The sequence below is a fragment of the Aptenodytes patagonicus genome, chromosome 1, assembly GCF_965638725.1.
Source record: "Aptenodytes patagonicus chromosome 1, bAptPat1.pri.cur, whole genome shotgun sequence".
Lineage (NCBI taxonomy): Eukaryota > Metazoa > Chordata > Aves > Sphenisciformes > Spheniscidae > Aptenodytes > Aptenodytes patagonicus.
Genome location: NC_134949.1, coordinates 5999369 through 6011664, shown reverse-complemented (window position 1 = coordinate 6011664; position 12296 = coordinate 5999369). Strand labels below are relative to the sequence as shown.

At 40.8% G+C, this 12296-nt stretch overlaps 1 protein-coding gene across 12 annotated transcripts in view; it reads right to left on the bottom strand.

Annotated features, from left to right (window-relative positions):
- Positions 1-12296, bottom strand: part of CELF2 (CUGBP Elav-like family member 2) — a 572845-nt gene that overhangs the window by 73755 nt on the left and 486794 nt on the right. For all 12 annotated transcript variants that reach the window (XM_076351732.1, XM_076351031.1, XM_076350779.1 and 9 more), the window contains one exon: positions 7120-7168. In XM_076351732.1, the coding sequence (XP_076207847.1) occupies positions 7120-7168 (49 nt within the window). The remainder of the gene's footprint in view (positions 1-7119; positions 7169-12296) is intronic.

Sequence of the window (12296 nt, the reverse complement as noted above, 5' to 3'; positions counted from 1 at the left end):
CATTCACTCTTTATATTGTGGTTCCACATGCAGGTTAACGCTCCAGGAAGGGTTAACAAACGATGAATGCGTGGGATAAGCCAGTTACATACAGATCAGGAGCTGAATATGCGGGATTGCAAATAAGACCTGCAAGTTGGGATTTTTTTTTTTATATATATATATTTATGCCTTACAATGAAACTTTACATTTGATTCATAATATATAATTGGCCTTAATGCTGCTAATAATTATTTTAAGGACAGTAAAACTGAATTGCCTTGCTCACAGCCACAAGGAGAGTCTAGTAGTCACTTTTACTGGTGAAAGGATGCCTGTAACTTGGCCGCTTACAATTCCTATATTGCCTTGAGTAATCTCTTTGAGGAAGGTCCCTGGCCAGCCTGTCCCCTCGACAACAGCCACACACTATGGCCAGGCTGCAGGAAAGGGTATGAGGCAAGGGACCCAGCTGGGCTGCCCGGTCTCCATACCACAAACCGAGGTCAGGCTGGGGGAAGTCTTGGTGCCAAGCACTGGTCCGAGCATTGCCTTCTACTCTGTGTTATGAACCTCTTAACTTCTGCCTGTGTGTCAGCTAGTACCAGCCAGTTTAAATTTGGGTTGATTTTAGGCTTGAAATACAACGTGGAGGTCTATCCTAAGGGTGACTAGATCCCAACCCTCTCTTAAAAATAGCTGCTGGTGGAGTTGGACAAATGCTTGCCATGCCATCCCAAAGGAGGTCCCTTGGGTCCTGCTTAGGTGCAAGGACAAAGACTCAAACCAAAGAGATTCACACAGAGATTCAAAAGAAATGAGATGCAAACAGGAAGGCTTTGTTTTAATTTTCCTAAGAGTAGCAGACGACAAACTCCCCACCGGCCTTCTTCAGTTTCGCTAGTGAACCTATAAATATGCCATTTAACTAACATGATTTGCAGGTTTTCAGCTTGAGGGTGATTTTATAGTAAATTAAACATCCAGCTCCTGTGTACTGTACATCTTAAAAATGCAGATTTCACGAAGAATGCTCAGAGTACAGAAAACATATTGATATGATGACGTGCTCTGCATTCAGTGCTATTACTCAGTGCTGATCAGTGTTGAAGCTTAAGAAAATTGCTATTCTTTTTTTGGCTGGGGGCCCGGCATAAAAAACATTTAAAGGGACAATTGTCAGGATCAAAATGACGTTTTCACTCCATCTGATGGAACATCTGATATTATTAGGCTGAAAGAGCTTTTAGTGATACATTCTCACACAGAGAAAGGAATGCTTTTTCACCTCCGTAAGACTGGCTGTCTAGATTTGTTTCTGCATTTTTGGTCAGCCACTTCTTTCTTTCTAAAATGAATTCTTACCTGCCATGCAGGCATGGTTTGAGAATCAAATAGACAACGGACTGCAAGAAGTACGGGTCAAACCTATTTAGAGGTTAGCAAACTTCCCTTTTGATCAGCCAAGCCTGCTGATTTGCCTGTGTGTGTTGGGTTGCTGCCATAGACTGTAAAATGAGGAGCCCAACGTTAAACACGCATGACCCAACAAAGCGTCGAGATTGGGAAAAGCACTACCCGCTGCTGGCTGGAGAAAGGATGGCAGTCTAAAACCATCTCGCCTAACTTTAGTCATCTAGAGTTTTGATGTCCAGTCTTAGTCCTAGCTAAAATGTTATGTTGTCAATGCCAAGAGATCAGCTCCTCCAAAGAGTGACTGATCCCACCTCTCCCAGCAAGATGGTATGGCTTGTTTTATGGGAGTCTCTCCCTCACCATTGACAATAGATAGGGCTGTTACCTTCCAGCCAACTCCCAAAACTTGGTCATCATGATAACACGTAGATGTCCTAAGCTCCAGTTGCAGGGACAGGAGGAGTAAGTGAGCTCTGAGGGACTGGACAAAGCTTGGGAGCTGGGACTGCTTTAGGCAATGAAAGCAGGCAGGAGAAGGCTGGGGGGAAGGATAACAGGGCCCAAGGGTCAGCACTTGTGTGCACATTGATAATTGTCTCTCCCACACTAGGAGTAGGTTTCAATAATTCAAAATCCAGAAAATTAATGAAAATTTTTTGCCGAGTGTTTGATATCATTATTTCTGGACTTTGCTCGTAGGCCTATTTGTACTTTCTGGCTATTTTGCACCACTCTGGGGACATGAAGTAGATGCAACTGTCCGTAAGCAGCTAGTAGGATGGAGTAGCTGAGTGCCCTGTATTGGTGAAGCAGAAGCAGCCAGGTCACAGTGAGCAAGGCCTGAAGTTCTAGTTACATGAAGGAAGGTGTGAAACTGCACAGTATCTCGATTAAATATTTCTGGGATTCACCTCTAATCCATCCAAACGTATTACAAACACAAGTCAGCTATGTTGCCCAGGCAGTTCGTCCAACACATCCAGTGCTAAGCCTGCTGGATTTGGGGTCAGAATCTTTTGCCTGAACGCAGGAACCCTGCATGACGAAGTACAGATATCTGTTTTAAGATGAGATGAGGTGTTCCTGTAACTCCATCAAGACTAGCTCTGCAGTCACTAGCATGGGTGCCTAGGTATCGTGTTGGAAGCCAGAGAGCTACGTTAGCCATCAAAAGTTATCTGAGATGCAGTCTACCTCTGCTGAGGGGGGCTTCTATCAAACCAGACCCTGCTGCCTTCTGACAGCACTACATCCAACCTGCAGAGTAACATTCTGAAGGGTCTAATTTTTTAGCTTTACTCAATTTGCTTCAGTAATGAGCATTTCTTGCAGGCTGTATTAGATCACTTGTGGTAACCCAGGAGAATAAAGGAGTAGAGATTATTTTCTGTATGCTACAAAAGAAATAAACCTGGTAATAATCATGGGAAATCTCCCTGAAGATTCAACAAACTTTCCTTTTCTCTGTTCTAAACCCCAAAAATTCTGTCCTGAAAAATCACAGTTATATCCCTTTATTATACATTTTTGAGGAGTCCAGTCAGTCAAAGAGTGCATTTTCCATCCAGAAGTTGCCTTCTCTTTAGAGAAAATCAAGAAATAGTTAATTATGTATAAATTTTTTAATTTTTTTTTTTCATCCAGAAGGGAAGGGGGGAAAACAGATTTTTTATCCCTATTTGTAAGCCTGTGAAAAACCCTTGCATACAATCTGTCAAAGTCACACCTGGATCTGGAGCTGCCTGCATTAATTATCAACTTTTCTATGTGTTAGTGCTAACATATGGCATTTAATTACTCCCTCCAAATCGGCAAAGTTATGCCACTTACAATTTCAAAATGATTTCTTCAAGTTTTCACTAATAAAATAAATAAAAATAAATTATAAGATCACTCAGCTACACCCCCCCCCTTTTCTTTTTAAATAGAGAATTTTGTCATTTTCCCTGAAGTGGTGATGCTTTGATCCATTTAAGAGCATACTGTCCTCAGGATATGTGCCTGAAAGTATTGACTGTATTCAAATCCTGATCCAAGGAGCATTTAAGTATTTGCTAAATTGTGGCATGTTAATGGCCACAGACAACTTAAGAGTCAAGCATGTGTTTATGTGCTTTTCAGCATTAGAGTGCAGGAACCCCCATTGTTTGAAAAAGGGAAAATATCCTTAAATGGACAAATACTGTGAGTGATTAACAGCTGAGATGAATCTAGCAATGGTAGAGCCTTCAAAGTCTTGAAACCATGCTTTTCTGGCAGGTAATCCTTAACCAAAACTTTGTAGATAGGTTAAAATAACCACCTAGCAATACAAAGGTGGTCAGACTAGACCTAATGGGTGATCAGAACAGGACACACTACAAAATTCATCATCTGAAAATCTTTCAGGGATGTTACATTTCTCAACAATAAAAGTCTTTTCAGAATCCTCCCAGGCAGACAAATTAATTAGATCTAAAGGCAAGTCTTTCCCCATCAACTTTAGCTGCTAAAAGCTCGGTGGAAGAAATTAAGCTTTGTTTCATCTGCACGAGCAGAGAGATGACTCAGACACACAAGCTATTGTACACAGGGGAGGAATGGAGATGATTGCATAGATCTATCAGCCACCCAGTTCCTACCCAGAAGAAAACAGATCTTCAGGTTGCTAATAAAGTCCTAATCCTGCGGAAGTGCCCAGGCACTTAGACAAACGTGTGCAGGAGGTGCCTCTTCCATACCCATCTCCCAGTTTCCACGAGGTGAGCTTGGCCTTTTGTGAAAAGGGACAGATTTCTGAAGTGATGCCTACATCTAAAGACAGGAACAGTGATGGGGAAGGAGGAGCATTTCATCCTGGTACTCCTGGGCTTGGATGCTCGTTCAAACCTTTTTGCAAGGGACTCAGGATGGGGAGGGGACATCTTATCACACAGCAAATACTGTTCTTTGAAAACCTCTGTAAGATGAATGAGGGGACCTCTCCTTCCTCCCTGTGGAACTTGAACAGGTCTCTCAAGACTTCACAAACGTGTGCAAGCTCAGAAGAATTGTAATGAGTGTTCAAACTCTCCTACATGTCTTTCCACAAGCTATCTGGACATTTTGACCAAAAGAATTTCTTAAACCTCTTTGAAAATTGAGAAACACCACTTTAGCTATAAAATGTAGTGGGATCTTCCCACTACTCAGAAATCAAAGGGTTTCCAGCATTCCTCAAAAGCTCAAACACCACAGATCATGAAAACCAAGATGCCTTGGCATGCTTGCTTTCTTTTCCCCTTTGAACTTATCAATCTGGTTGAAGAGGTACAGTTTACAATTTGCTGTTGACACAGATAATATACCTCCTCAGATGGATAGCCTGAAGCATATGGGAAACACGTGCCAAACAGGCCTCCGCATTCCCCATGCTGCTGTTCTTTCTCTTTTTGGCTCTCCAAGCTGCTTGCAAACTCTCACCTCCTCCACAGATCCCACGCCTATGCCCTGTCTTTCCAAGGAGCTGCACCATTGTTACCGTCATGATGGTATTAGTTTGTCTTCTGTTTCCGCAGTCATTAGAAGAGTTCACCACCCCCAGAACACGCCTACCGGAACTATCTACACCCTTCAGGAGCCTAAATTTAAAAAGGTATTTAATTTGACAATTGCAACCTCTGATCTGTCAATGTTTTTTTCCCCAAACTAAAAAGGCAGACAAGAAAAAAAGGCAAAAAAAAAAAAAAAGCCAATCCCTCATAATTTTCATGATAGGGATAGGTGCAAGAGAATACTCTGAAGATTATGAGTATTCCCACAGTGCAGACAGAAGTGTCATGCAGATAATCCTGGTCTAACAGCAGCAGCGAGGAGCTAACCTACCCTGCTTTCCAAGCAGGTGCTGTTTGCAGAGCAAGACAGAATTTGCACAATTCCCCATAGCACTTTGCCAATATGTTCAGTCTCCTTTAGGAAGAAAAACTCCAGGCAATGAACAAGTAACTCATTGGGAGTCTATTTTGGCCCATTGATTCTTATTTTTCTAATTTGCCAAGGAACTTGAGGTGAAATTTATCTTTGAAAGAAGAACCCATAGAGGCTATACTTAGTTCAGAGGGTCCAGGCCAATATTCCTGTACTCAAGGGAAAATTTTGCCCACTGCAGGCACAATAAATACTAGGGAGTGGAGTTTGGATTCCAACAGCAAAATTCTCCTTGACTACAGTGGCGCTTGAAAAGTTTGGTCTTCCTGCCCATGCAGGCACCTTGGTCTCTCTTCTGAGCATTCAAAGAAAGCCACAAATCATGGCTAAAACTCAACCCAAGAGAATCATAGAATCATTGAGGTTGGAAAAGACCTCTAAGATCATCGAGTCCAACCATCCACCCAACACCACCATGCCCACTAAACCATGTCCCTAAGTGCCTCATCTACACGTCTTTTAAATACCTCCAGGGATGGTGACTCCACCACTTCCCTGGGCAGCCTGTTCCAATGTTTAACCACTCTTTCAGTAAAGAAATTTTTCCTCACATCCAATCTAAACCTCCCCTGGTGCAACTTGAGGCCATAAGAGAGGACACCTTGAAAGAGGACACCACTCCCTTACAAATGGGTGATGGCTCAAATTTCCTGTGCTTGTGGCCAGTTTTGTTTTGAAAGTTGTCATAATAGGAAAGCTAGCATAATGTGAAGTTTTAATTTCCTTCCAAACTTTATAATCCTTGGAGAAGCCTGAAAATGGGATGCACTACAATTAGCAAAAAAGAAGCCTTAAAAAAGCCTTGCGGAGAGATTTAGAGCCCAATCATAATTTACATTTGCAGGTATGTAGATCTCTAAGTGCACGGCTTCTGCCCTGATTACTAATTAATGAGGTGCAAAGATGCCTGTTGGAGGAACCAGCTCTGATTATGTGGGCCTTATGGGAAAATGAAGCTCTTGCAATCTAAAAAGGCAGATGATATCTTTAACATATATTTTAGAAAATTACAGGAACAAATCAAGGGGCAAAATATACACATGTATATATTTTTAAAGAATCACACACAGCCAGGCTGTGTTACCATCCGATTATCTTATTTCCTTGACTATACAAACCTGGCATGTTTAATAGATTTAGCATGCCGTCTATTTTGCATGTCATATACATCCACTTAGGCAGTACCCTAGTATTCTGAATGGATATTACTGTCATTATAGCATTCATTTTACAATTGTTGAGAGGAATAAGTATACAGAGAGCTGCAAGGTGGGTTTCCCAGTTCAGAACCAAGCATATGATTAAAACCTAAATTTGGCTGAGATTCAGAACGGCATCATTCTATAAAAAGGAAGTTTAGGCAAATGTTTAAGGCCCATCAGCTGCTCACATGGTTTGTTAACATGGGAATGTTTTTTGTTTCTTTACTTTTTTTTTCTTTTCACCATTAAATTTTCATCTCCATCTTATCAATAGCAGGTGTTCCTGCATCACCTCGCTGCTAGGAGAACACAAGGGAAAGATGTACGTAGCGAGGTAGACCGTGACATACAGCAAGTACAAGGAAGACCGTTTTTCAGAACATTTCCTTCCTCCTTTGAAGCTGAGGATAAATGGGAGTTCAGAGCAGGTCAACATCTTCCCTACCACGTCAGGTGTAGGGAAATTACCTCGTATCGTTTTCACCACACAAGGAGTAAAGCAAAACCTCTCGCAATGTTGTGTTTGCTTTTGTTTAGAGAGAGTCACAATTAAGTAAAAATAAATGAAACACATACCATTTGACTTTTCACTGTCTGCGGGTTTCATCTGAATAGGATGATGCATCTAAAAACAAAAATGAAAGAGAGTAAGGCAGGTTGGATAGTCATAAAAATCAAGAATCATGTTTTTAATGAAGGGCTTTAAGGATACGTGATTAATATTAAACATGTTGAAATGATATAAATTCAAAATAACACTATATTATAGGCTTTTAAGAAAAAATAAAATGGTAAAGGAGCATTTTATAACCAGGAAGATTAAAAAAAATAGATCATTGGGCCCACGGGACTCATATAAAACTTTAATTTGCTGTATCTAGTTTCAGAAGACCTCTAAAGTTACAGCCCTCATTAGTTTATGGCATGCTGGGTTTCTGTTTTACCAACTTTTTTTCCTTGAGCTCAACCACTGCCAAAACCGAGATGGAATTCTCAAGTAATTTAAGAGCTAGAAAGCATTTGAAACATACTCAGAGGAGTTGAGTTTGACAAATGAACTTTGCTTGTAATTAAAAAAACATGTGCTGATTCTTTCAGGACTGAAGAGACTTGTGCTTCCTGTAATAACTTCCTATAACTGTTTAGTATCTCATCTTTTTTTTTTTTTTTTTTTAAAGAATACATTATGCATTCATTCATAAAGCTTCCATCACAACATGGCACAATTCTGGCTTCCATAAAAACTCCTAATACTTTTTCTTTTTCAACCTCTTCCTCCATTCATGTCCCTCTTACTGCAAAAGAAACCAATCCCTGTGTGCAGCACGCTATGCTGAACATCACAAGGCATCCTACCTTGGCACACTCGGTGTGGTGTGCCCTCAGCTTTCATTATGCTCCCCCCCCACTGAATTGTTGATAACTCCAACAAAATTTTTACAAACGGTGTTTTCTGTTGCTTCAGGAATAGCAACACAACAGTTGAGCTCCCTCAGATCGGGCTGTGTGCATTTTCCACTGGACACTGGTTATAGCCAGCCCTGTGTCCACTGTGATGGATTCAGGGGAAATTTGCTACAGCTTCTCAAAAGCCTTCAGAACTGACCTCACATTGAGTTTCAATGTGGGAGACGTTTAGGCTTGCAAAAAGACCCACTTTTATTTTCTTCCATAGGGCTCTACAGAATTGCCGGGATTTGACTGCACAAACCTTCCGGCAGCAGCAGGGCCACTGTCTTTTCTTTCCTCAGCAATTCCTCACCATTTCATGTGAGCATGTGAAAAAATCTATGCTCTTTCTGCTTTTGTATCATTTTTCAGTGCAGCAGAGCTGGGTATTGCCTGAAAACGTCAGAGGCAATTCCATTTTTTTTATAAAAGACTATTATGGCAAACTGTGGGAAACAAAAACAGCTGAGCAGGAGAGAACATCCATGCACTCATATCAAATGTGCTTTCAAAGCAGCACAGAAAACCAAATCTGCATTGCTTTTGGTGGAGTCACTTAACCTCCAGGGACACAGTTGCTAGATTCTTTAGAAAATATAAAATATTGCTGTGAATGTTTCCGTAAGGTTTACTCAAAGTCCAGAACGCTCCCTGGCCCTGCAAACCAATGCATTCCTTGTACTGCTTGCAAAACTCCCCACTGTGCCCTAAGGAAAAGGCAAAGCCACGAGGTGGATGTAGTCACCAGGATGCATAAATTTGCTTCAATTTTACCAATTCTGTTCTCTTTGAATCATTTGTTTCCCAAATGGACTTTAATAGCCCAGCACTCGTCTGTCAGCAGTCTTATTTGACCGAATTTATAGAAAAAAGGGAACTTCTATTGTACTCTATCGTCTTTAACTAGCGCTTAACATTTATCCTGGCATCAACAATACATTGGGCACTGCAGGAGACTTCAAATTCATGGGAATGTGATGCAGCATGTCCACTCAGCAAGCAAAAAGTGAAAGACGAAAAAGGGTGTAACTTGCTCCATGAGACCGTTGCAGGTATTGACATCTCTGTGGAGCAACGGAGTGGTGAGAACATAGAGGAAAGAAAATTGAGTATTGTAAATTTGGGAACATGCAGGTTGTAGAAGAAAAACCCAACCCAAATCCAGACCTTACGTAGACAGAGAATCTATCGCCCTATCTAGCTGCATTTATATGCCCCTAAGTGGAGATATTTTGAATAAAGGTAATACTAACAACGTTAAAACGCTTTAACTTTTCAAACTGTCTGAACCAGAGAAGCCAACTTTAGACCAAATTCATGTGAGGAAGTTATTTTTGCAGCCCCACAGTCACAATATAATGATCAGTGTTACCTGACAAACACAGTTACCACATCAGAAATCATCCTCTTCTGTCATGCATAACTACCCCAAGTTCATTAAGTCAGTAATCTGTTATGTTGGCAAAGCAAGAGGGAAGATTTAACAAGACGCTTCAACTGGGTTTTGACTTGATTTCAAAGGTTCCTGCTAAAAACCCCATGGTCCAAATTCTCTTCGCACCAGCAAGCCGAAGTCAGGAGCGATGCCATTGTGCTTAACAAAATTATATCGGTGCAAAAATAATAAAAGATTTAGATCAGGCCTGGAGGGTTTAAACCACAGAGCACCCATGGTAAAATGGATGTGATATACACAAACATGGCTTTGGCGAAGAGCAAGGTGGAAAAACACGTTACTGACAGTTTCCTAACATGAGAGGGCTCGTGTTGAAGCTTGTTTAACCCTGACCATCACCAATTGATACGTTAACAACCTTTAACACTAGATTCAATAAAACATGCCATTTATAACCTGAAATGGGTTTTACAGAGTCACTGGTTCGCATCTCATTATTAAACTCATTGCTGACCTCTAGAGACAACTGCCGTGACAATACATGTTATAAGCTCTCTACCCATAAAATATTTAAAAGTGTAAAAAAGAAAAGGAAAGAAAAGGAAAAGAAAAGGAAAAGAAAAGAAAGGAAAAGAAAGGAAAAGAAAAGAAAGGAAAAGAAAAGAAAAGAAAAGAAAAGAAAAGAAAAGAAAAGAAAAGAAAAGAAAAGAAAAGAAAAGAAAAGAAAAGAAAAGAAAAGAAAAGAAAAGAAAAGAAAAGAAAAGAAAGGAAAAGAAAAGAAAGGAAAGGAAAGGAAAAGAAAAGAAAAGAAAAGAAAAGAAAAGAAAAGAAAAGAAAAGAAAAGAAAAGAAAAGAAAAGAAAAGAGAAAAGAAAAGAAAAGAAAAGAAAAGAAAAGAAAAGAAAAGAAAAGAAAAGAAAAGAAAAGAAAAGAAAAGAAAAGAAAAAAGAAAAGAAAAGAAAAGAAAAGAAAAGAAAAAAGAATGAATCTCAAGGAAGTGTGCAGTGAATAAGAAAATTAAAGGGGCAGAGACAAAGGCTAAATAGGTACTATCCTTTCACTCTACAATGAGCAAAAGATAAAATAATCTGTGTTTTATATCTTGCTTATATAACTGCAGGCTATATAATAATAAAATAGCTGTGCTTTCTGAGGCCCTCCAAAAGATTATAGATGATATAAACCTGTTTTAAATTAGATGCCACCCACTAGAATCATGTAATCTACTGAAATGAAGGATTTCACGTCTTATCAGAAAGCTGTTATTGTAGCTATACATCACAAAGCCATACACTTATGGATCTCAAGGTAAGTGATTTCTCAGTATGTCATGTTGTCACACAGAAAAACAGGAAACACTTTCTTCTGTGCTTGAAGAAGCTTTGCTTATAAAAATACAGTATTTATGAATGCACAGTTGCAATTAATAAATAGGCAAGAATGAGAAAAGTAACTGCAGTAAATGATTTATAGACATTAATGTCATCCTGTGCTCAGACCCTATAGTAAAAGAGAACAAACACAGCTCTCAGGCAAGTTCTTTCTGAATGTGGGCAGCTTCCCCTGGCAAGCACTGTGCATGGGGATATCGAAACCAGACTGGAGAACAGGCTGTAAGGAATAACCTCTCCTTGGCAATATTTTAGAGAACTCTACCGGATGCAGTTGTGCAGCCAGTAATGGCACGACCTACCTTTCCTATAAGCGCTCTCTATCCAAACACACCATCACCACTGTTTTACTACTGAGAGCAGCAACCTTGCCTGTTGCCCAAGGTTGCGTGGTGCCTTGCGGCAGCGCTGGCAGCAAAGCGGAGGCTCCATCCTCTGCCTGCGCTGTCACGGAGGCCATGAAAAGCCCGAGGCCAAGTACGTCACCGCTTCTTGGGTGCATCCCAAGCAGGGGTGCTGATGTGGTCCATGGGAACCAAAAAGGAAAAGAAAGTTCTCAAACATGCAATCCTGAACCCCCCCCGAGATCAATGGGAATCTGGCTGCTGGCTATGTTGAGGGCAGCAGCAGGACCGAGCCATGGCCTAGAATTACAATTGACTAGTTACATCTTCTTTTTCCCCTCTTTTTCCTGAGTACATCCCACTGTATGTACATATAACTTCATCAGAGAAAAAAACATAGCCAAGCAACCCAAAAACCTCTCAAAGGCATGCATCCTCTCCGGCTTTAAAGCCTCAAAGTCATCTTTTCGACAGTAATAACGCTACCTATTTACATTCTTGTCAAAGCCATGTGACATCTGCATGGGAGAAAACAAGCCGGCTAAGAGTCTATTTCTGGCAAAAATATTGCAAGGAAATTAGATTAACCTGGGTGGAATTCTATCTGGGAATTTGGAGTCTGTCGTGGTGATTAAGTCATCATTTCTGTCAGATTACTCTAATCGGCTGTCAAATACGATTCCACAACCCCATCTGTAACTTGGCATCCTCGTTATTCAGTCAATGTTACCTTCTGTATACAAAACAAACACCAAACAAGGAGGTGTGTGCAGCCTAGCATTTAGCAGAGTCATTAGCTGTGATTACTATTGTGTGCTTGCACATTGCACGAGGCGATCAGCTTACGGCTTGTTTTATTTAGTCAAGGGATGCTTCAAATCAGGTGTAATCTTAAGCCCAGAGCACTAGGGGTGAATGGGGAAGAACTGCCTCCAGGCACGGCCGAGCATGAGATTGGCACGCTCTGAGTCACTGCCGCGTCACCAGCGATTGCTTAAATCTCATTTCAGAGTTGTCAGCATATTTGGTGGAAAGGCTTTTGGGCACCTGCTTTCCATCCATTTTCTTTAGAGAAATGGGCACTCAGATGTTCTAGGTAGGCTAAAGACTTCCCGTGAGCAGTAATTTCTGCGAATGAAGCAAGGTTTGTAGGCTGAGGCAGTCGACACTCTAA